This window comes from Myripristis murdjan, chromosome 21, assembly GCF_902150065.1.
Source record: "Myripristis murdjan chromosome 21, fMyrMur1.1, whole genome shotgun sequence".
Taxonomy (NCBI): domain Eukaryota; kingdom Metazoa; phylum Chordata; class Actinopteri; order Holocentriformes; family Holocentridae; genus Myripristis; species Myripristis murdjan.
Window position 1 is genome coordinate 13,767,501 of NC_044000.1, and position 25,931 is coordinate 13,793,431.

The window sequence follows — 25,931 nt, forward strand, 5'->3', positions numbered from 1 at the left end:
TAATTCAGCTCGTATCAGTGGATAGTGCAGAAAACAAAACTGGGATCCTTTGACAGAGTCTGCAAACATGACATGAGAAAGCAAACCTGAAAATGATTGCTAGCAGATGGTTAATCTAATATGACTATGCTGCTGAAAATCCAAATGAACCAATGTCAAGATAATATTAAAGGAACAGTACACCCATTCTACACAAAAAAAAAAAAAAAAAATCCACTTATCTATCCATAGTGAAATATATTCATGCAGATATGTGTGATCTGGTGAGGTTTGATGAGTTTGCCTGCCTCACTCCACTACTATGGAGCCGGATGGGAGCTCTAACCGTCAAAAATTTACATGTGGAAACTCAACCGACAAGGATACCCGATATAATCCACTACCCTCAGGGGTGAAGAGTTTCGTTGGGAAATATTTCCTGTACTCCTTGGGGGTGGACAGATACAGTTTTATACATTTTCTGGATGGATAGCTTACATGGGTGTTTATATTATTTGTTGATGACTTTACTCATCATTTTTCTGTTATTTATTTTTGTCATTTGAGTGTTTTTTGTTTTTTTGTTTTTTTTTTATCTACGCAGTCATAGGGGAGGCGATATCAGTTCTGATCTCATCATGTTTCTTAACCATGTGACCTCAGTTTTGTTTCAACACTACTGCAGCTGATTTTAAAGAGAGAAATGACGCGGAGAGGTGATTGATTGGACTTGATAATCTTACTCTTGTGTCATGGTTCACTGTACACTTTGGATGGCTGAGATAATATAGAAATCCTCGTGTCAAGGTTTTGCCTTCGGTGAAAAACACAAACAGGAGAGATACATCACCTCAATTCCAGCTCATTACCTTAGAATGGCCTTATCGCTGCCTCATCTCATTTTTCTTACGAAGCCGATGATTTTTGAAGAAATCATGCAGAGAGAGGGAGACGGAGAGGCATGCACGAACAAGCATGGAGACTGCACACTCACACACACTCACACACACCCTACTTTTATTAACTGAGTCCTGATGAAGATGCAGATACTTAAATAAGGCAGTGGCATGTCTCTCTGGAAGCTTGGTACTGTGATAGATAAAGAAAAAGAAAAACAGTGAAAAAGAGAGCGATTGTGTGTGTGTGTGTGTGTGTGTGTGTGCGCTCGCACGCGCGTGCACACGTGCATGTGAAGGCAGGTACAGCGTCAGCAGTCTCTCTCGCCTCTAGTGAATCTATGCGATAATGGAAATATTTCAGGTGGCTCCTGTTCCCACCTCTCTCCCTCAAGGCTTCACTGACTCTGATATAATCTCACTTTGCCATGTCAACTCTGCCATCTTTAATTGGAAAGCTCGCTTGGCAGCAAACAACTACTAAAGAAAAAAGATTTTCCTGGGAGCATTAAGCTTTAAAAGCACTAAGAAAGAGTGTGTGAGTGCTATGTTTTGCCCATAGTCTATAGTAGTGTCATTTCTACTGGCCTATATATTACTTTTTCACATTTTTTACAATTTGGCCCAAAGAAAACAGTGTGTCATTTAATCTTAATATGATTAATGGGTACTTCTCTTAGTTGATTATTAATATTTTATGAGGGAAAAGGTATTGCCTCAGATGAACCAGCATCAGGTCGGTGCTGAAATCAGCAGAGCGAAAACCTGTCAAGTCAGAACACAGTTCTGCTGTTTCAGCTCCTCACACATGGCAGGGGAATGTCACAGCGCTGTCTCACACACACACACACACACACACACACACACACACTCACACACACACACACACACACACACACACACACTCACTCACAGAGACAAAGACATACACTTTATATTTTCTCATTAGAGTAGAGTTGCAATTCCAGTGCTGGGGTCTAGGGTTCATGTGAGAGTAAGGCAGAGTGGAGATGATTGATGTTCTGCCATCCAATTGTGGCTGGAGCTTAAACATCAGGCACCAATCAGGCCAGGGTGTGGCTTTGTGTGTGTGTGCGTGTGTGTGCGTGCGTGCGTGCGTGCGTGCGTGCGTGCGTGCGTGCGTGCGTGCGTGCGTGCGTGCGTGCGTGGGATGGGAGAGGGGATTCATGTAAGAGAATATGTTGAATTCACAACATCTTAAAAATGGCCCAAACAGATGATTTTAAATGAAAACAGATGGACCTGTAATGTTTAGTTACCAATGGTTACACTAATCAATCCCAGTTAAATGGTTCTATTTGAGGTCATATGATGATTTCCTGCTTTATTTGTTAGTGAAAAGTGGAGAGAGAAAAGGACTGATCATTGGTACTGTATATAAAACCTGTTTATACTTCTATGCTAAAAAAGTAATCAACCAGTAGACTATAAAAAGGTGTTATTGCTCACTTTCAGGAGAAAGAATTGGGCTCTTCCAGTTTCATGTATTTAGAGTCAGATACATGGGAAGGATGTTTGAGTTGCCATGTCTGCCTCCTCCCCCTATTCAAGAAAAAGTAGAATGATAGCTGCACACTGTCGTGACAGCTGTGCAATGTCTATTGAAGCACCAGCGGTTTAGCACATGGTTTTCATCCGGCTGTGGCTTTCACACAATTTTCACCCACACACGACACAGTTGAGATGAGTGCACGACAACCTTTTTTTTTCCCTTTTTGAAATTGATATGTCCCAGTAATCAGAAATTGTTTGGGTATGAGCTCATTATTTTATGGCCTTCTACGTCTGCTCACCTTGGTTTAGAGGAAACTGAGCCACCAGCAGCAGACAATGATGCCCCTTCTGCTCCAGAAGACGCAGACGCCGCGCAGGAGGCACCGGAGACAAGCCCAACACAAGATCCTGGCAACGAATCTGATTCTGAAGCAGAGGTGAGGAGTGGGAATGTTTGGGTAGTGTTTTTTTTGTTTTGTTTTCTTCAAAATGAGATTTTGCTCAAGACACACATCTTCCAGTGACCACGTTTGGTGCCATTATGAAGGTCTAGTGGCTATAGAGTGGTGAAGTCCTGCCCCTTCCGGTGGACCCCCATGGGACCTCTCGGAGCGAAAAAAAAAAAGAATGGTGTTCAATGAACAGAAAATATTTATTTTCTGATCCCCCTGTCATTATGCCTTGGATTAGACAAATGTTGTTTATAGGCTTAAATGATAATTTTTCATGTCAAAGACTACATGCTGTGTCGCGTGTGTGACGTCACGTCATCGCCCTTTCCCTCCATCCAGATTCAAGTCAAGATGCTGGTGTGTTTTGTTCCCGATTACATTCCAGCCGGAACGGCAGTAATTTCTATCATTTCCCGTCTGATAAAAGGACTAGGAATCGTTGGCTCCAACTGACCAGTGCGGGTGGTGACGTATATCATTCGCGTCGAGAGCAGCGAAGAGTTGTAGTTCACAAAGCGGGCTCACACAAAACCTAACATTATCAAAATTCTTCGCGCTAAATTGTAGTCTTCTTTGCGTGAAATATTATCTTTAAATATCACAAACAACATATGTGAAATCCATGGCACAATTCAAACGGGACCAGAAAATAATTTTTTTCTACCCATTGAATCACACTGATAACTTTTTGCTTTTGAGGACCCATGTACCGGAAGTGGAAGGGCGGGACTTCACCACTCTATTTGCTATCTGAAAATAATGTCTAAATTAGGGGCTCATAGATGGATTTGCCAGTGACTTGAACTAAATGGTTTCTTTGTCTGTTTGTTTTTTGTTTTGTTTTTTGTATTTACATTTTTCTTTTTTGTTCAAAAAAGGCCTCTATAAGGTCCAAAAGACTAAAATTAAAAAAAAGAGAGAAAGATTATGCACATCACATGATGTAAGTGTCATGTGATGGTCATTTTGTTTTAATGTGACATACCCTTAAATAGCAAGACCTTGCTATGTATGCACAAACATCTAAGTGTAAGAAAATAAAGTTTAAAAGTGTGAAAAGTAATTAAAGGTTGTTAATTATGTCAAAATAAAGAATAATGAATTTTGAGATCAGTGTCTGCAAGTCAGGCTTTTAGAAAATTGCCATTTTGGATCAGTCAAAGGCAACCAGTGTATCTCTAGTTTAAATGTGTAATGTCCATGCTAGACAAGGGGAGCCTTACATCATATGAGAGCCCTCTGTTCCTGAACTGTGGCATTTCTGGAGATATGAGATTTTTGTTGGGCGCTGTTGACATATTGTGGTAATTGTCCTGAATGCAGGGAACACCAACAACAGAGCCACAGTCTGAGTCTACGACTTCTGAGCCAGAAGAGGCGAACACCCCTGAGCCAACGTCCGCTTCAGACACAGAGAAAGACACAGGGGCGGGGACACCTGCACCAGAACCAGCAGGTGATCTGAAATATTTCAAACATGCACGCTCACTATCATTTCAAATGCAAACTAGTCAGCACAAAGTCTCTACCAGTCTCTCTGTGTTTCAATGTAAAAGGACGAACTCAGACTTGAACTTGCCTGTTAAAAAAGCAAAACTCTGGTGGTAATATTTCAGCACCTTTCAGAGTTTGAACATTTAAGAAAATAGAGATAATTCAGGTACAAATACAGTGCTGAATGTTTACCAGCTTTATCCTTCACATTCCCCTGGCACTTCAAGGGGTAGTTAGTTGTACATGCAAATAGAAAATTACAGCAAAAGTTGCCATGCAAACAAAAGGTTTATTTTGAAAACTGAAGATTGTGTGAGAATAGGAGAGAAAGCACAAAAAATGAAAAGAAAGGGAAAAACCAGAAAAAATAGACAACAAAACAAGACACAATAAAACAAAATAACAGTAAACAGAAGAAACTTGAAATACATTGCAATCTAGATTAAATGCTAATATATATACAATTTCTGCTCAAAATAACAAGAATAGCTCAGACAGAATTGCTACACATCTCTTTCATTCCCCTCATCTTATGTATATGACAGATTATGCAGAAAGGTAACTATTCACCTTCCCTATGCATCATATGTCATTGATCAGTGCTGAGAAATGTCCTCAACAACATTGCAGCTCAAAGACAAAGAAACTGGGGAAAAGGACAAAACATGTACGAATGAACAAAAGACATGTAAGTGAACACCATTTGAGTTAATGAATGCCACATGTTAAGCTGATAAATCTTGGCTCTCAACATGCTCAGTTAAACCACACAACACTCAGAGCCGCATTAAATCATAACGTAGCAGTCAGGACAAATAGAAGTCAAAACACTTCAGTGACAGAGCGTGTGTCCTTGTCTCTTTTCTCTGGCCTGTCCAGGAACAACACCTGCTCCCGAGGCCACAGAGACTCCACCAGCACCTGCAGAGGAGCAGCCTGCCTCAGAAGCTGAAGCTACTGACGCACCTCCTCAGGAAACAGAAGAGGTTAGTAGCAGAAGGTCTTGGCCTGATAAACAACATCTAAGCACTCATTCCAGAGTGCGCTGTCCAGCTACTCTGACAAAAGGACTGCTGGCATGAAAGTTAAACTCACTGATGAATATTATTGCTGTTATCATGCAGACGGTGTGGACATTATTCAGGATCCATTACGCATGGGAGTAATTACTAAACTTATTGTGCTGTATTAATAATTTCTGTATCGTTCACTTGTGCTGTATCATCATTACAGCCTCCAGCTGCAGGAGAGGATACATCAGATCCAAAACAAGAAATGACTACTTCCCCACAAGGTAAGAATACATGCACACAGGCACATATACATGCACACACATACCATTCAGGCAAGGAAACTGGGTTCAGCTGTGTGGTGTGGCTCCCAGCACCAATAATCCAGGTTTCTTCCATGCCAGCATGGATTTCCTCTTGGTATTAGCCTCTCCCTGCCTCAAACCCTTGAACCTCCTGCTATAGGATTGCAGAAGGTGAGATCATAAAAGGTGAAACCTGACACAAGTGCACACATGCTTGCTTTTATGTGTTTTTTTTTTTTTTTTTTAACAACCATTGCATTCATAAAGGATGGGGCCAGTAAGACAAAGGGAGTAAACTTGTCCATTGCTACATACTTAAGCATGTGAGAATCGCACAGTGTGTAAGCTGTAGACGTGCATACGGAAGTGTATTGCTGCCAAAAAAAAATGAAAGAAAGTTTTTCCTATTAGAGAAAGTAATTTACACATTATGACAAGAAACTTTTTGTCACAACGATGTACTCTTTATCCTGTCATAATGTGAAACGGTCCATTCATAACAAGATAACTCATATTGTTATAGCATGAGACTCTAATATGGTTTAATAAAAAAAAGAAGTTCTCGCACATGCCGTCACGCAGTGCATTCTAGTAACTCCATAGCAACCACTGGTAGCACCACCATGGCATAGTGTGTATGTTGAGGTCTTTTGTCGCCATTGGTAAATCATGGCCATCAAAAGCTGTTGTGTGACCAGCTGCAACAGCCATTCACACAGCCAGCATAGTATACACAACACAAAAAGCTTTTACAGATTTTGTTGTTGGATGCAAAATCATGGAAACCTTGGCCTAGATAGCTGCACCGCCAGGGGAACATGAGACAGTCAGAAGCTGCACCATCAGCCCAGGAGGCTGCTGAAGGTGGGACTGATTCTTCTAGTCTGCAGCCAAGAGTGAGATGTCTGGATGTGGCTTATGCGATGCCAAGCTGGCTGTAATGAACCGTATAGACATACACTACTCACAAAAAGTTAGGGATATTTGGCTTTTGGGTGAAATTTATGGAAAATGGAAAATGTTCACACTACAGTGATATTATATCATGAAAGTAGGGCATTTAAGTAGAAGCATACACTGGTGATTTCCTCATCTCAAACAATTTCTTGAAACAAAAGCCAACAACAGTGGTGGATATACCACAATAAAAAATGTCAGTGTCAATAACTTGTCATGTGCCCTTGAGCATCAATTACAGCTTGACAACGACGTCTCATGCTGTTCACAAGTCGACTTATTGTCTGCTGAGGCATGGCATCCCACTCTTCTTGAAGGGCGGCCCTCAGGACATTGAGGTTCTGGGGTACAGAGCTCCGAGCCTCTACACGGCGACTCAGCTGATCCCATAGGTTTTCTATGGGATGCAGGTCTGAGAAAGTGCAGACCACTCCATTTGAGGTACCCCAGTCTCCAGCAGCCGTTCCCTAATGATACGACCTCGATGAGCTGGAGCATCAAACACCTGATGTGAATTTTGCTGTTAAACTCCTTGTTAGAGAACAGCAACTTGTGCAAAAAGTACTGAAACATTGAACAGTTGGACATGTGCATTGAAAAGTTTACAGAAGGTCACATTAAGTTCACCTGTAAAGGTTAGAATGCATTTTATGTTCATCCTGAAATTTCACCTGAAAGCCGAATATCGCTAACTTTTTGTGAGTAGTGTATAACTCATATAATAGCACATCTGAGAATCCATGTGTTGAGGGCTGTAGGCTGTAGACGGAGTAAGTTCACAGTACCGAGTGACACTGTAGGTTACCCATCAGTGTGGTCCTTCCATGTGAAGGTGAGGACATTGGCAATATTTTAACTGTGTGCAGTGCATTGTACATTGTACATTATGAGTGAACGGCTCTCATAATGTCTCTGCTGATCTGTGGGTTTGTCTTCCCACGACAAAGAAGAAGAAAGTAGCAGGCTTGAAGCTGCATCAGACCTTTGTGGTCTTTTTTGTGCATTATGCTGTTACATTTGTAATTACCGGATTTGTGAAGTTAGTTATGGTTCACAACTATTGAGACTGGGTTGAGAGTTCAAATCGTCATGCACAGGTGCGCGACAAAGTATAAGGCAATGAGAACAGATAAGGGGAACCAATAAATTGAGGATTGGCTCATTACACTGAGTTGAGACATAGCAAGATGCTGCGGTTACTGAGTGCAATGGACGATATTGTGATATGCGTAGTCCCACACCAAAACAAGGAAAGTTTCTTTTAAAAAAATGTAGCATTGCATTCTAGTAACTCAGTCTCCATAGTAACCACTGGTTACTCCACCATGGCTGGACGATGGCTGCACAGCGATACAGATTTCTTACAGGAAAAGTTGTCATTCTAATGATAAAATTTTTGGTTAGAAAGTGAAAATCATCTTGTTACAGTCAATCATAAACTTTTCACATTATAACATGATACTGATCCGTTTTTCTGGTGTGGCAGCAATATGCTGCCATACGTGCACATGTGCATGATTGCAAACCACATGTATGGCACATTTCTTTAGTGTGTGTATGCATGCCCTTGTATGTGGGTTTTGTGTGGTTAGTGAAAACATACAAACTTCTTTCAGCTGAATACTTTCCATGTTCTGCTATATTCTGTCTAATTAAGTCATGTCTTGTTGTGCTGACCTTGCATCTGATGAGAAATGTTGAGTATTAGGACTCAAATAATGCTATGAGGAAAAACATTTTTCTGTAGCCCATAGACATGGGACACCACTGAGCATGGTCCCCCCCCCCCCCCCCCCCCCTTTTTTTTTTTTTTTTTTTTTTTTTTTTTTTTTATAGCTGGAATTGTGTTTGCTCCATGTAAATTTGGTGTATTTAACATTCCTTAAGAAACTGTGGAGACATTTCATCATGTGAAACAAGTGGCATATTGTTATGTTAATTGTTAAGTTGTTAAAAAGTAATTTCCTTCATTTCTTTTGTTGTGATAGGCAGACTTTATACAGTAAATACCATTATTTTACTATTATTTATTGCCCCTGTGGGTCTACTGAAGAGTGAAGTAACAGATTAGTGTTCAGTGATTATTCAGCATGACAATAAGATTGTCACCAGCAGTGATGAGTTTCTTCTGTTTTTGCTTCCATGTTGCAAAGTGCACTTTAGTTTCTTAATTCTAACCGTGTCTCTGTTGTTTGTCTTTGCCAGCCGCTGATCCAGGAAACCCAGCTACTCTGCCTCCAACAGGTAAAATAAAATCTCTCATCCCAGCACCTCAATTACTCATCAGATTAAACATACTGAGACAGCATATAAATCAGTATGTCTGTCTGGGGTCAAATCACACTTCAGCTCATATCACCTTATTTTCACCTGGTATAACAAGAGCACAAGGAATTTAACTTAGTTAATTAATGCTGGCACATTAATGGTCAGTTAATAAAAATAACAGTGAGGCTGCCTTTATAACACTTTATAGTTGTAATTGTTGTCATTTTTAGTCCAGCACAATTATTATTGTTGTCTGTTGTTTTTGTTTTTGTTTGATTTGATTTTGGACTATGTTCTTTTAATCTTGCAATGTGAAATACTTTGGGCTGTATGTTTGTATGAAAGCTGCTATATAAATGAAGTTGAGTAAGATTGAGTTGAATTAAAAAACACTGGATTAGCCCACTAGTTGCAGTAACAGACAAACATTCAACATGCAGACAAGACAGAGTAGAGTGTTTAACAAAAATGCAATGTTGTTGTTTGCTGTTGTAGCAGTGCTGGCACAGTTGATGCCCATGGCTGCATGGTTACAGCTAGGTTGACATATAGATGGCCCAAATTGCAACATTTTGTGGAAGAAGGTTTTATCATGGAATCAATACACAGCCTGCGTACAGGCTTTCCACCATGGCAGGAGGATGGCTGCACAGCAATCCAGATTTGTTAAATCTTTCTTAACGGGAAAAAGTTTCTTGTTATAAGGTCATAAGTTTGCATGTCGCATTAACATGAAAAGTTGTCATTCTAATGTTAAAATATTTTGTTGTAACGTGAAAATCATCTTGTTACAGTCAATCATAAACTTTTCAAGTTATAACATGATATTGATTCGTTTTTCTGGCGGCAATACGCTGCCATACATGAACATGATTGCATGATTGCAAACCACATGTATGTATGGCACAGTTGAGCTCACCTCTTGAGTGTGTGTAATTTAAAAATTTTGGAGACATTTCATCATGTGAAACAAGTGGCATGTTGTTATGTTAACTGTTAAATTGTTAAAAAGTCATTTCCTTCATTTCTTTTGTTGTGATAGGAAGACGTTATACAGTAAATACCATTATTTTACTATTATTTATTGCCCCTGTGGTTCTACCGAAGAGCGAAGTAACAGATTAGTGTTCAGTGATTATTCAGTAGGACAATAAGATTGTCACCAGCAGTGGGGACTTTCTTCTGTTTTTGCTTCCATGTTGCAAAGTGCACTTTAGTTTCTTAATTCTAACCGTGTCTCTGTTGTTTGTCTTTGCCAGCTGCTGAGCCAGGAAACCCAGCTACTCCGCCTCCAGCAGGTAAAATAAAACCTCTCATCCCAGCACCTAAATTACTCATCAGATTGATGTTTGTATGAAAGCTGCTATACAAATGAAGTTGAGTAAGATTGAGTTGAATTAAAAAACACTGGCTTAGCCCACTAGTTGCAGTAACAGACAAACATTCAACATGCAGACAAGACAGAGTAGAGTGTTTAACAAAAATGCAATGTTGTTGTTTGCTGTTGTAGCAGTGCTGGCACAGTTGATGCCCATGGCTGCATGGTTACAGCTAGGTTGACATATAGATGGCCCAAATTGCAACATTTTGTGGAAGAAGGTTTTATCATGGGATCAATACACAGTCTGTGTACAGGCTTTCCACCATGGCAGGAGGATGGCTGCACAGCGATCCAGATTTGTTAAAGTTTTCTTAAAACGGGAAAAAGTTTCTTGTTATAAGGTCATAAGTTTGCATGTCGCATTAACATGAAAAGTTGTCATTCTAATGTTAAAATATTTTGTTATAACGTGAAAATCATCTTGTTACAGTCAATCATAAACTTTTCACGTTATAACATGATATTGATCCGTTTCTCTGGCAGCAATACACTGCCATACATGAACATGATTGCATGATTGCAAACCACATGTATGTATGGCACAGTTGAGCTCACCTCTTGAGTGTGTGTGTGTGTGCGTGTGTGCGCGTGTGTGTGTGTGTGTGCTTCAGTCTGTTTGTGTGTATGCATGCCCTCGTATGTGGGTTTTGTGTGGTTAGCGAAAGCGTACAAACTTCTTTCAGCTGAATACTTTCCATGTTCTGCTATATTCTTTCTAATTAAGTCATGTCTTGTTGTGCTGACCTTGCATATGATGAGAAATGTTGAGTATTAGGACTCAAATAATGCTATGAGGAAAAACATTTTTCTATATCCCACAGACATGGGAAACCACTGAGCAGTCCCATGGATCCCCCCTTTTTTTTTAGCTGGAATTGTGTTTGCTCCATGTAAATTTGGTGTATTTAACATTCCTTAAGAAACTGTGAAAACTAAGATTTAAATTGAAATTTTAAATTAAAAAAATTTGGAGACATTTCATCATGTGAAACAAGTGGCATGTTATTATGTTAACTGTTAAATTGTTAAAAAGTCATTTCCTTCATTTCTTTTGTTGTGATAGGAAGACGTTATACAGTACATACCATTATTTTACTATTATTTATTGCCCCTGTGGTTCTACCGAAGAGTGAAGTAACAGATTAGTGTTCAGTGATTATTCAGCATGACAATAAGATTGTCACCAGCAGTGATGAGTTTCTTCTGTTTTTGCTTCCATGTTGCAAAGTGCACTTTAGTTTCTTAATTCTAACCGTGGCTCTGTTGTTTGTCTTTGCCAGCTGCTGATCCAGGAAACCCAGCTACTCTGCCTCCAACAGGTAAAATAAAATCTCTCATCCCAGCACCTCAATTACTCATCAGATTAAACATACTGAGACAGCATATAAATCAGTACGTCTGTCTGGGGTCAAATCACACTTCAGCTCATATCACCTTATTTTCACCTGGTATAACAAGAGCACAAGGAATTTAACTTAGTTAATTAATGCTGGCACATTAATGGTCAGTTAATAAAAATAACAGTGAGGCTGCCTTTATAACACTTTATAGTTGTAATTGTTGTCATTTTTAGTCCAGCACAATTATTATTGTTGTCTGTTGTTTTTGTTTTTATTTGATTTGATTTTGGACTATGTTCTTTTAATCTTGCAATGTGAAATACTTTGGGCTGTATGTTTGTATGAAAGCTGCTATATAAATGAAGTTGAGTAAGATTGAGTTGAATTAAAAAACACTGGATTAGCCCACTAGTTGCAGTAACAGACAAACATTCAACATGCAGACAAGACAGAGTAGAGTGTTTAACAAAAATGCAATGTTGTTGTTTGCTGTTGTAGCAGTGCTGGCACAGTTGATGCCTATGGCTGCATGGTTACAGCTAGGTTGACATATAGATGGCCCAAATTGCAACATTTTGTGGAAGAAGGTTTTATCATGGAATCAATACACAGCCTGCGTACAGGCTTTCCACCATGGCAGGAGGATGGCTGCACAGCAATCCAGATTTGTTAAAGTTTTCTTAAAACGGGAAAAAGTTTCTTGTTATAAGGTCATAAGTTTGCATGTCGCATTAACATGAAAAGTTGTCATTCTAATGTTAAAATATTTTGTTATAACGTGAAAATCATCTTGTTACAGTCAATCATAAACTTTTCAAGTTATAACATGATATTGATCCGTTTCTCTGGCAGCAATACGCTGCCATACATGAACATGATTGCATGATTGCAAACCACATGTTTGTATGGCACAGTTGAGCTCACCTCTTGAGTGTGTGTGTGTGTGTGTGTGTGTGTGTGTGTGCGCGCGTGTGTGCGTACATGCGTGCGTGTGTGTGCTTCAGTCTGTTTGTGTGTATGCATGCCCTCGTATGTGGGTTTTGTGTGGTTAGGGAAAGCGTACAAACTTCTTTCAGCTGAATACTTTCCATGTTCTGCTATATTCTTTCTAATTAAGTCATGTCTTGTTGTGCTGACCTTGCATATGATGAGAAATGCTGAGTATTAGGACTCAAATAATGCTATGAGGAAAAACATTTTTCTGTAGCCCATAGACAGGGGACACCGCTGAGCAGTCCCATGGTTCCCCCTTTTTTTAGCTGGAATTGTGTTTGCTCCATGTAAATTTGGTGTATTTAACATTCCTTAAGAAACTGTGAAAACTAAGATTTAAATTGAAATTTTAAATTAAAAAAATTTGGAGACATTTCGTCATGTGAAACAAGTGGCATGTTATTATGTTAACTGTTGAATTGTTAAAAAGTCATTTCCTTCATTTCTTTTGTTGTGATAGGAAGATGTTATACAGTACATACCATTATTTTACTATTATTTATTGCCCCTGTGGTTCTACCGAAGAGTGAAGTAACAGATTAGTGTTCAGTGATTATTCAGTAGGACAATAAGATTGTCGCCAGCAGTGATGAGTTTCTTCTGTTTTTGCTTCCATGTTGCAAAGTGCACTTTAGTTTCTTAATTCTAACCGTGCCTCTGTTGTTTGTCTTTGCCAGCCGCTGATCCAGAAAACCCAGCTACTCTGCCTCCAAAAGGTAAAATAAAATCTCTCATCCCAGCACCTCAATTACTCATCAGATTAAACATACTGAGACAGCATATAAATCAGTATGTCTGTCTGGGGTCAAATCACACTTCAGCTCAAATCACCTTATTTTCACCTGGTATAACAAGAGCACAAGGAATTTAACTTAGTTAATTAATGCTGGCACATTAATGGTCAGTTAATAAAAATAACAGTGAGGCTGCCTGTGTTTATGCTCCTGAACTGTGGAATATGCTGCTCCTGGATGTCAGAATGACAAATAAAGCTCCCTTGCTATTTTTAAAAGGAAACTAAAGACCTATCTATTTAATATGGCTTTTATTTTGGAGTAATGTTATACGTTATGGTTTTCATATTTATTTTTATCCTTGTGTTTATTTTATTTTTATTATTTTATTATTTTATTTTTAGTATTTTTATTTTTTGGCTTTTATTTATTAGTTTTTAAGATTTATATAGTTTTTATTGTTGTAGGTTTGTTTTTGTCTGTGTTCTTTTAATCTCTCTTGTATGAAAGCTGCTATATAAATGAACTTGAGCAAAGTTGAGTCGATGGATGGCCCAAATTGCAGCAACCTGTGGAAAAAGGTTTTATCATGGGATCAATAAACAGCATTTTAATGAGGCAGGTGTGATACGTCACACGGCCTTGATTGCTGAGGAATTAGTCACTCTGGCAATCACTATCACAACACATGGTTTCCATGCTCGCTGAAAACCACAGCTCTAAATAGCCTGAATATCGCCACAGAATCAGTTTTGCCTACACGGTGTGAACAACATTTCCAAGTTATTTCAGTACTAAAACCTCCCACACAGTAGCAGTTTGAAACAGGGGCTAAAAAGTACATTACTTCTAACCACTTGCACCATTTGGGAAATAACTTGAAAACCACTGAACAGTCAGCTAACAGTCAGAGAATTATTGAAACACCACTTTGGATGGAGTGCATATATTGAACACAACTCTGCATGTGTTTTTCCTGACAGTCTGACCCTGTCCAACACAAACCATCTCACGCTAAGAAAGATTTTAATAGTCTGATTGCTGTGTATTCATTATAGAACCCAGCGCTACTTGAAGGTCATTTAGTATCCCTAAGGTTTCATACTATCTGCTGTTCAAATTACCATTGTTGTGTTAATCAATCCTCAGTTGTACATAGAGCATGAAGTGCACACACACACACACACACACACTCACCCATCCTCCCACCTTTGTGTCTTCTTAATTAAACATCCAGCTCACTAAAAAACGCATTTTCTTCTATTCTGTTTGGTTGGGTTTTAAGCATTGCTGTTGTCCTTTAGCTATTTTACAAGCCGGACATCTGCTTTTCCATCACTCAAGAGGAATACTAATGTTATGTCCTCTCTCAGCTACTTCCAATGCTGTCAACACTAAGGGAAGTAATCAGTGTTGAGGATAAAGTCATTTTTTCTCTCCCCAAAATGGTAACTGTGAAGGGAACATTTTCTCATTATCATGCAGACGAGTAGAGAAGGAGAGGAGAGGAGAACAGAGCAGAGGGAACGGAAAGCTAGGCGAGAGAAGTGAGGAAAAGAGATCAGAGGTGATGAAGTGAATGGAAAGGTCAGAGGCAAGGACAGCAGGGGAGGAGAAAACCAAAATCCTATGGCTCAGTAGAAAAAAATGAACACAGAATAATGAGAATACAGACTATAAAATATGCTCGTAGTGCCTCATTCCAGTGTGGCACTTGGCTCCTGCTCAGAATACAGTTTGCCTTATTTAAAGCTGAAATACTACTCTATATAATCTATTGTCAGGCAAGTTCTGTGAGGTGAATGAATTAATCACTAGATAATTACGCCTCTGAGGCTTCATCAGCCGTGCATTAATTCGATGAAACTGCCTTGCCCTGCCTAGGCTAGAACAGTTTTTACAATGACTAGCACACATTATATGAGTCATTGTGATTTTTATCATAAGGGATTTAGTATAAGGATAGTTTGATATCCTCTCATCTAAGTCAGCTGTGATTCATACAGCCAGTGTCCCACCCTGGGAGCTGGTAGGGATTTAGAGTCCTGATCCAGGGCACTTCCGAAGGGCAGATACTTCCTGGGTTATTGAATGAATGAGGCCAGGTAACAGGATGGTTCATATTATCACTGCATGGTTTAATGGGGCAGCAGGGAGGTGGAGTAGGGAGTCTACCCTTTAACATTTTTTAAAAGCATCTGACATGCCAAAGTGTTGAGGAGCAAGACAATGGACCCTTACAAGCTCAGGGCTCCTATTCTGTCGCTGAGTTACCTATAGAGTGCAACAGACAGGAAGAGAATTTCCTGGCAAGCATCAAAGACATATCACATTATTATCACTATTAATATACAATTATTCTTCCATATGTATTTGACCTGTCAGATGCTGGAGACAACAACCTAGAAAAAGATATTCCCAAACAAAATCCAGGACAGCGCAGTGCCCGTAAGTATCTATGTATCTGTGTATCTATCTATCTATCTATCTATCTATGGACAATGTACATTAATCAACATTCGGAAAGTGCAAATATAGGCTGTTGTTGAATTTTGATGCTTACAGATTTTACACGTGGACTCGACAGTGAATCTGTTATACCAAAGTTGCGATATGAAACTAGATATCATTTGGTATTTTGGATATCGCATCATATCATGAGGTGATGTCTTTTTCTGTTTTTGAAGTTTGTATTACAGTAAAGGGAGACATTATTTTCTCTTGTGTGTAAGTAAGGTTTGAAAGCACCAATAGTCATCCTTACAATATTGTCGCAAAATCGATTTTGAGGTTTCCATTCAAACATATTGTGATATTTGGTTTTACCTGTTGTACACTGTAGGTACCAAAAAGTAAAAGCATCAAATCATGAGGCAGCCATCTTTATGGAAGCAGTGTATTGGCTCTAGTCTGCACCTAAATATTTATACCAAATGGTTTGTAGCATTCAGCAATTTCCTAAGGCTATGCCTCATAAACTGTGGTTTGAGACACAAATTGGGTCATGAGCATTCTTCTGAAGGCTATGTTTTTAATGAGTCTGGTTCCCATGGCAAGACACTGAATGTGCTCATTTTTGGTCCCGGACTGAGAAAGGTTAAGAACATGTGCCTGAAGGAACTTTTTAAGACAATGTGACTGTGTAGAGAGGGAAAAGGAGATTTTTACAGAAAAAAAGAAAAACTTCTCTGAGTTCATCTTTTATTCCTCCTCTGGAAGCTGACTCATATAGGTCGCTGTAATCATTATAATCTAGTGAAAGGCTGTATTCTATAGCGCTCTGTAATTAGTGGCTTTGTCAAGCTGTGGCAGGTACAGCGGTACAGTCATGATGTCACAGGCAGCTACAGACAGGCACCATAGAGCGAGATACACAGCGAACACTTCAAAGATCACAGAGGAGAATGAGAGGGAGACAGATAGATGGAGAGAGAGGGAGTGTTTGTGTGTATAGTATTATAAAAGTGTGTGTGGGTGTGTGTGTGTGTGTGTGTGTGTGTGTCTGTTCACGCGCACTTCCAAACCGGTTAGGACAGAAACTCTAGAACTCTAATGCCTCCGAGGTATAAACTACTACAAAGAGAATAACCTCTTTTCTCTTTCTTTCTCTCCCTCTCTCCCTCACTCTCTCTGTCCCAATTCTTTTTCTCTTTCCTTATCAGTCTGTTGTTTTTTTCTCTTTGACATTTCTTTCTTACATAACCCTCTACTTGCATCACATACCCATTTAAATATGTAATGACAATGACTTTTCTCTCCATCTCTCTTTCTCTCTCACCTTAGCGGAAACCTCTGGGGCCACAGGAGAGGGTGAGCATGTTACTTTTCACCACCAAAAAAATCACAACATCACATAACATCACCACACCATCATGAGTCCAAAGCGCACAAACCACTGGCAGCCCCATTGGAGGCAGTAAAACCCCTGCTGTTGTAAAACCCGGCGAAACAGGATATTACTGGCATGCTTCTGCTGATAACAACAGGATACAAGATTCAATGGAAAATGCCTCTCCCTATTGTTATTGTGCAAACAAACATTTAAAATTGGCATTCCTTTGAAACGGTTTACTATGAATTGTCTGGGGTTGGCATGCCATATCTACTTTTGGAAATTCTCCCTCATATTCAAATCGCTGGGTGCCGGCTTGCCAACTATCAAACTAATAGCAAGTCAGGCTCAGGTTTGCGCCCGTTTCTCTTCTTACACATTTAAAAGTGTGTGGGATGCCCATGTTGTTCACATACAGTCATGCAATTTCCCTTAAAATGAAATCACTTTAGAAATGGTTGTTGCGTGTCACTAATTCTGTGTTTCTGTGTGTGTGTGTCTTCCTGTGTCCTTCGCTCCAAGCTGAAGGAACACCTGCGGCTCAAGGTGAGTTGTGTTTTTTTCTCATGCAATGGCAGCTGTAATGGAAACCCTTGAAACATAACACATTGGAGATACTAGGTTTTCCTCTGACCTCAGCTACATAAGTACATAGAAAATGCAATAGGGGTGGTGGCTGCCTAGCACATGCTGTTCCCATAGGCTTCTGTTTCCATAGGCAAGGCTCACAAGACACTGTGAGGGACATCCGCTATCAGTGGATGCCCAGCATAATGCCACGCTTACACACACCTCTCTTGTGTGTGTGTGTGTGTGTGTGTGTGTGTGTGTGTGGTTCTGTGTATATGGCTTATCTGGCAATTTGCCTGTCAGTTTGTCTGTGTCTGAATGTGTTTTGCTGCATATGTGTGTGTCTATACCAGTGGTGGAAAGAGCACGCAAACAGAGGTACTGTTACTTTGCTAATACTTAACCTAAGCGGAACTTCAAAAGATCACTTCAGTAAAAGTAAGTGTGGTACATGTTCAGTAGAAGTGGAAGTACCACCGCAAAAACCACTTCAGTAAAAGTAGATATTAAGTAGAGGTAGAAGTACTGCTGTAAAAGTAAGACACAGCTCTTTTTCAATGTACTCAGAGTAAAAAATGCTCAGTTACCTTTTAGAGACAATAACATTATAATAATAATCACAGTCATAACAATCTATAGAGCACTTTTCAAAATCCACTTTACAAAAAAAAAAAAAATGCTATTTCCACGTAATACCATGTAATTCCAAAAGGACAAGAGTATAAAGTTATTTTAATTGAATATTGGCTCCAAACGGTGGTCCAGATGCTTGTAGTGAGCCTACAGAAAGTATCCTTTGCAGTTGACATGATTTAAAACATAGCATAGGTACAATATGCAAAAATGTACTGAAGTAAAAGTAGTTAAAAAAAAAAAATTAAGAAGCACATAAAAGCTTCATTCCACTAATATGAGTAAATGTACTTATGTACTCTGTCCCCCTGTATACTTCTACATCCACTGTGTGCCAGGCATATTTGGTGCCCTTGTTTGTGTGTGTCTGTCCCTACACCCACCTATGCTTCCTCTTTCTGACTCACTAACTTCTCTCCTATTTATTCCGCTCTTAATTTCACTGACTCATTCTGTCTCTTTAATTTGTTTTGAGTCACGCTACCTGCTAACTCTTTGACTCATACTCTTGCTCCCATTTTTTTTCTCAACCTTTCAATTTGTGTGTCATGGTGATTTACTGTACTTTTTGATTCATCGCTTCACTCCTCTCTGCCTAAATCTCCACTCCTTTCCCTCCCTCCCTCTTGCTCTCTCCACTAGATCCCGTCATTATTGCTGTGTGTTGAGTGAAACCACCGACGGGACAATGATGTAATGCTCATTAGAAGACATATAAAGGAGAGCGATGAGGAAACTAGAGCAGCATAGCTTGCAAGCATATTCAACAACTTTACATTTTTATCCTCACATTTTACATCTAGTTACAAAACAAGTGGCATTGCAGGCTGAATTTAGTTGAAGTTTTCTCCATTTTAGGCTGATAAACCTCTTGTCTGCAAGGTTTTATTCTGCCTACCTCATCTAACTTGAGAGGGCCTTTGTAGTATAATACAGTTATTAAACTGAAGCATGAGTTTGCTCAGAATCAGTGAGATGCGTTCATTGGCCCTGACTCAAACTGTGAAACCCTGCACAAAGTACTGTCGCTGAGTGTAAAACCCTTCCCTCCATTTGCTGTTTCAGTGTGTTAAGGTTATGGTATTAACTATTGTAGTTGTGTTAGTGAACCCTGTGAGCTATCAAAACAACTGCTGAGTGCAGTATAGTAATGATTTCTGATACACAGTCATAAGTATCAGGACTGTAGGCTGAAGCATTTTGCTGTTTACTCATTAACATATACATGACACATCAAATGATCTGACTCTGTTTTGGTGAGTCTTTCCACTGATCTGCTGTAACGCAGTTTCCCAGGTTTACCCTAATTCTCACCCAGTTAAAACAACAGCAAGAAATGACCTCACGGGGACAATATTTTTACTTTTAACTGTCAAGTTTTTGCCTCAAGTGATTCTGGAATTTTACAGGGAAACAAAATACTAATGCAACTACAAATTTAAAAAAAGAAAGAAAAAAAAAAGAAAAACAATAAATCACAAGTAGTGCCTGTCTGTCTATCCCCTCCAACCAAATGAATTATTTAAATGTGTCAGTTTACACTCCGGGGCTGAGGAGGTTTTTTCCTGAACAACTTGGACAACATAAAAACACTTAGGCAGGCCTTGAATGGAAAGTTTTTTTTGTTGTTGTTTGTTTGTTTATTTATTTATATGTTTATTTAGTGGTTGGAGGTATTTGCTAATTCCTATCCACTGAGTCAGAGTTGTTGGCCTGTAATTCCTCCCCCTTTGAAACATGCATCATTAGCATTACAATCTATATAATGAATTGATTTTAGTCAAGATAATTGTACATCTGTTTTTGAGTTCAGCCTTTTTCAAAATGCTTAAGGCATTTAAAGCTTTATGAGGAAACCTTTACAAGCCACTAATTATAATGATCACGCTACTACTACTACTAACAATTACAACAACAACTATAATAATGAGGATAATAATAATAACTTTATTTATATGAAGTGAAATTAACAGGATAAAATTACTGCATATTTCAAATACAATAGATAACAAAAATATGGATTGTATGATATGGAATATCGTACAATAAAGATTAATATGATAAAATGGCAGTAAATATAAAAAATACAGTAAATATAAAACTGAATATCGTACAATAGGCATACAGTAAACATACATGTCAAAGCAAGGGAACTGAGTTTCTAAACATGGCTAAAACATGTGTGTAATACCTGAAGTGTGTAATTAGGATTCATCAACAGCTTTCATGTCGTCTTGGCAAGGTGATCCAGTTTAGGACAGTGTATATCGGCGTGCGCTGTGTAAACCAACCACAGAAGATATGTTGATTACTCATAATAAGACGTTGCAAACATTTAGCCTTCAGGGTGCGTGCATGTCTGTGGGAGCAAAGTAATAAGCATCTATAGAAGGTGTTTCTTTACCACCACAGTGTGTGTGTGTGTGTGTGTGTGTGTCGGCGTCTGATTGTGAGTGCCTGCAAGTGACAGTGTTTGTGTGTTTTTCTCTCTACTTGGCGATGATTGGTATGTACTGTATGCTGTGACACAACACAAAAAAACTAGTCTGAGGTGTCGCATAGTTGTTGTCATAGTAACTGGCTCACAGGTGCTGACAGGCCTACACTATCACTGTTGTTGTTTCCAGCAGCGTAATCATGGGAAATCTGAGTGAAGTGGGATCCGAAAATGCTTGAATATGATTATGTCACACACGCCGGGACTCACACAAACACACAGACAAAGACAGACATGTGACAAATGCATGTCAGTGCCACCCGGTGGAGATTCTCAACACTACACCACAAGAAGCAAGATTGCACTGAAAAGCCACAACTGGCAGGATAATGTGGTGCAGCCACATTATTGGGCACACCACATTTAACACACACGTAACAAAACACAGCTGAACTCATATGCTCTCAGCTCAACTCAAGCTTTTTTGCTGAACTTTTTTCAAATCCACAGAACATTCTTTTAAATTGTAGTGGAGATCCCAGGGTTTCCAAAAGATAACCAAATATCACCAAATATGTCCTGCTCAGTCATAGGGAAATGGCACACAAGATATCTAGATATTTTCTCTTTGATTTAATAGTGTGGCCACAAAACAATGGTATCTTGGGTTTGAATATTTTACTCAATATAAATGCGATGTAACTTAAGTACTGCAACCAGCAGATACACACACTTGTGATGTCATATAATATGGAAAAATAACATTTTCTTATTTTGAAGTTAAGGGGAAATCAGAGCTGAAGGCCTTCAAGCTGTGATGCTCTGATGCACTGTGACTTATGCTCTTGTTTTTATTTGTTTCCCGCAGAGGGCAGCTCCAGTTCATTAGCAGCCGTCCTGTGTAGTGTGGGTGTGGCCATAGTGGGCGCCGTCACTGGATACTTCACCTATCAGAAGAAGAAACTCTGCTTCAAAAATAGAGATGGTAAAATTTGCATCAAGCATCAAGTTGGCAATCTGCCAACCTCAACGGCTCAACAGTAGTCTTAACCAAACTCAAACGATAGATTGGCACCCTTTTTACTTATTTATTTATTTGTATTTTTTGGGTGACGCTTATTTCAGGTACCCACTTGACAAGAGAAGCCACAAAATGTTTTCCTGAGTCATAGTTCAGTCACAACTATGCCTTATATTACTTATTTATATCCCTGTCTTGAAATATGGGAGAGATACTGGTCTTGGCTATGGAAGAGCAAATGCCTGACCCATCCCACATTAAATGAACAGTTTACCCCAAATACAAAAAAAGACATTTTCCCAATTACCCGTAAAGCTGTCTTTCCTGTTCTTGACTATGACCTTGCCTGTTTCTCTGCTTCACAAATCCAACAGGGCTGGGAGGGTTTTCATTTGTGGAGCTTAAGCTGTGAAAAATTTACATATGAAAATTTAAACTGCAACAGCTCTTTCCAAAAACACTGACATGGATACCTGGGATAATTCACAGCCCTTACGGTGTAAAGAGTTTTGGTAGGAACTATTTACTGCCCAGGAACGCCAACAAACTATATCTGACAACCTCACCAAGTCAAATGGAATATATTTATAAAAGTATACAAACAGACAAACAGACTATAACAGACTATATAGACAGAATAAGAGTGTATGCAGCAGAGGAAATGCTTGACTCAGACTCACCACTCAATCTCGGCCCCTAAACAAAAGCAGCATCTTTAAAAGTTCACTTCAGTCAGCTTCAAGTGCAAGACGGGCGGCGCTTGCTCTGAAAAGCAAGCCCATTTTGGAAATTTTGGAGGTCAGCAGTCCTGCTCTGAGACATCGCCAACTCAGCTCTACCCCGTGGAGAGTGTTGTCAATCACAATCAAGTCACACACATCCTGCATACCGATACTGCTGATTTAGCTAAGTTTGAATTTACAGTCAACAGGGCGCTAACTGAACAATGGGCCGTTCCACTTGAACAAACCAGGGCAAAAGTCAAACTGAGATTCAAAGGTGTATTGTGCATATTCACATTTGCAGTTTTTCAGCGTACCCAAGGGGAGTGTGCCACCTCTCATGATGTTTTATAGAAGTTTATACAGCTTATTCCTTTAGACATTTCCAGTTCATTCAGTATTTACGAACATGAGTGATTAGTTTTAGCTAGAAACTAGAGAATAAAGATTTTAATTGAGGATGTCATCAATATGTGCATCCTGGAGCCTCTCCATTGACAATGAATGGGAGCTTTTTGAACACACATACAAATAGTTATGAACTTTTACAGCCAAAAAATAAATAAATAAATAAATAAATATCAGTATGCTCATAAAATCCTCCTGAATGCTCTGACTGTCATTCTTACTTAATTCTCAGTGGAGCCGTAAATCAGTATATCACATAAAGAGATTCATCTTAAGTAAGAGAAACTATTTTAATTAGCTTAATGCATGTCAGGTTAATAAGCGGTATCCTGTCTGCCTCTGTCTGACTCTGTGTGTGTCCCACTATCTTTCTGTCAATCTCATCAACAGCCGATCCAGAAGCAGCCCGCAAAGCTGATGCAGCAGAGGCCCAGTCAGACCCCCAGGGTATGACACACACATACACACACACACACACACACACACACACACATATATTGAAAATGAGTGTGTTTGCCTACTTAAATTTGCTTCCAAATTGATTTGCATTAACATCTGTGCGTTTACCTTGTGTCTACAGTTCTTAGCAACTTGCTGAACTCCTCCTAGACCGACAGCGATCACATGACTGCCTGGACCAACCACAGTCAAGCAAAGGAGTGATCTCACTGTTAGGCTCTACCATCTATAGAGCGATATTACTGTGAGGCCCCAATGTAGGGCTGTGTGTGTGTGTGTGTGTGTGTGTGTGTGTGTGTGTGTGTGTGTGTGTGTGTGTGTGTGCGTGTGTGTGTGTTGTGTGAGCATGCCTGTGTGCGTGCGTGTGTGCATGCTTGTGTATGAGTGTATATGTGTGGGGGGGAAGCAGTTAGAGTAGATAAGAAAAGTAAATGTGTGTGAGAAACAGGGATTTTGTGATTGTTACATCATTAGAATCCATTAAATTGATGGGTAATGCATTTTCAACTTTAAACCAAATCTGACCTGGAAACTGAATGACATCATCTTCCCCACTGAGGACATTTAATCCCCCCTGGTCATACATTAAAACAAAGGCTAAAACAGTAGAAAAATCTGTTATATGTGCGAACCAGTAATCCAGTCATCTTCATACAAAGTGAATGTATGCCAGACGTGTTGAGTAGCACTCGTAGTTGTGAGCTACAGCCTTGTGAAGCTGTGGAAGTCCTGCCTTTTTACTGCATGTTTTTCGCACTCCTGCTGCACTTTTGCTCAGACTGCAGGAAAAAAAAAATCCAAAAGTGTAAATTTTGAATTTTGTCATCAACAGGAGTGAGAAATCCTCTGGCAACCAGTCACATTTTTTGTTACTCTTCTTATTACACAAATGATTGTCAACTGTGGCTGCTGCAGTACTAATGCAGGACAGATGCGTGATAGGGGAGTTCATTCTTTATATGACTACCACTGTATTTCCTGGATTCTGGAGATGCTGTTACATGGTCCAATCCCTGTTTAGTGGACCAATGATGTCACTGTATGTGTGTGTGTGTGCGCGCGCGTGTTTGTGTGTGTGTGCATGTGCGCGTGTGTGTGTCTTTTGATTGGTGACGGGGCTTAGTCTTAAATCCTCATGGGGTGACTACCACTTCTCCTCAGTCAATTCAGGAAAGTAATTTGAAATGAACAGATTTCAAGTAAAAAAAAAAGAATAAATCCAAATGCTCTCATAAGAAATGCAACATAAAAAGTGAACACTTCAGTAATCATTTAATTTTCAATGACTTAACCAAAATGAATCAGTGTGTCACAACATAATTCAAGTCCTCAAAATCTGTAATTTATATAATCAAAATCATATTTTAAAAAAAAAGACAAAGAGAGAGAGAGAAATTCCCTTCCTAAATTTACTGAAGTGAGTTGAAGTGAAGTCCAACCCCATTTCTGTCAGTGGATGAATGTTCCTTTGAAATAGACAGACTTAAAGTGATCACGTAGTAGTTTGTTAGATATTGTTCTGATCTAGTACATGTCAATTTAGTTGTGATGCAGTAATTTCTCCTCTATAGTGCCTTACACTGACACAGCCTGGCCTGACCAATCCAGAGACATACATTGAAAAGAGTTGGGACGCTTAGGTGAAGACACAGGCAAAGTAGCAGATGAATGTTTCCAGTATAAAGGGAAGACTTCGGTGTACCTTGATTCAAAAAGTTAAGTTTCCGTTTTTTAAGCCATGTTTTGGATTTGAGCACACTTCAAATTGTTCATATGTTTCACACTGTTCCATTATCAGTGGGTCAGTTTGTCTGTGTGTAGTGTTACGGTTTTATTTCCAGTTCTGCGTTTGTTTCATCGTTCTTTCAGTCTCTGTTGACTTCAGTGGCAAACCTCTCTCCAGTGTACGTCTCTGCGGAGTAATTGACCAAGCCAGTTGCTGTTACTGTGTTGTTGTTTTTTTTATTACTAATTTTTCCACATTACAAATATCACTCCTGTGACTTTTATATGAATCATTTACATGTCATTTGCATAATAACAGCGGTGCCTCAAAGGCTGACACAGACCAGTTTTTAGATTCATCTGCTGTGGTATTTTGTGGTTAGAACACCTCAGAAGCAGTGACCTTATAGAAGAAAATATCCAACCCTATTTCCTTGTCAGAGCACAATAATAATATCAGCTGGGGAATGTCTTTTTGTTGCCTTATTCTTTTACACTTTACAGTTTTTTAACTTGCTCCTCCCCCTTTAAATGCCCAATAGGGTTACTGAGGTTGAATTGTACCACAGTTTAAATGCACAGTGTGTTACTTATAAAGCACCGTATAGCTGTAATACAGGACAGAGACTGTTGCTAGCAGCCTAGCCTCAAGCTGAATGAGATTAATAGTCTGTGATGTCAAATATTACTAAATCCTACTGTACATACGAGCAAGGCCACACCCTGGGTTTAAAGTCCGTTTGAAATCCCTGCATGATCTTTAATCTGTACACTGAGTTGATCTGGCGCATTGGAACTGA

The 25,931-nt window shown here is 39.4% G+C and overlaps 1 protein-coding gene and 1 long non-coding RNA gene across 2 annotated transcripts in view; both read left to right on the forward strand.

Moving 5' to 3' along the window:
• The window catches only part of LOC115380205 (predicted GPI-anchored protein 58), a 20,220-nt gene extending 5,908 nt beyond the window's left edge, over nt 1-14,312 (forward strand). Inside the window, exons 2-8 of the mRNA XM_030081296.1 lie at nt 2,700-2,827; nt 4,166-4,298; nt 5,216-5,322; nt 5,570-5,630; nt 10,136-10,174; nt 13,268-13,306; nt 14,308-14,312. Coding sequence (XP_029937156.1) covers nt 2,700-2,827; nt 4,166-4,298; nt 5,216-5,322; nt 5,570-5,630; nt 10,136-10,174; nt 13,268-13,306; nt 14,308-14,312 — 512 coding nt within the window. The remainder of the gene's footprint in view (nt 1-2,699; nt 2,828-4,165; nt 4,299-5,215; nt 5,323-5,569; nt 5,631-10,135; nt 10,175-13,267; nt 13,307-14,307) is intronic.
• Nucleotides 14,313-17,073: 2,761 nt separating this feature from the next.
• On the forward strand, nt 17,074-23,731 carry LOC115379731 (uncharacterized). The gene is made up of 5 exons (XR_003930269.1): nt 17,074-17,134; nt 17,679-17,702; nt 21,665-21,781; nt 23,338-23,394; nt 23,528-23,731. It is a non-coding gene; the product is annotated as an uncharacterized LOC115379731 (long non-coding RNA).
• The last annotated feature ends 2,200 nt before the right edge of the window (nt 23,732-25,931 follow it).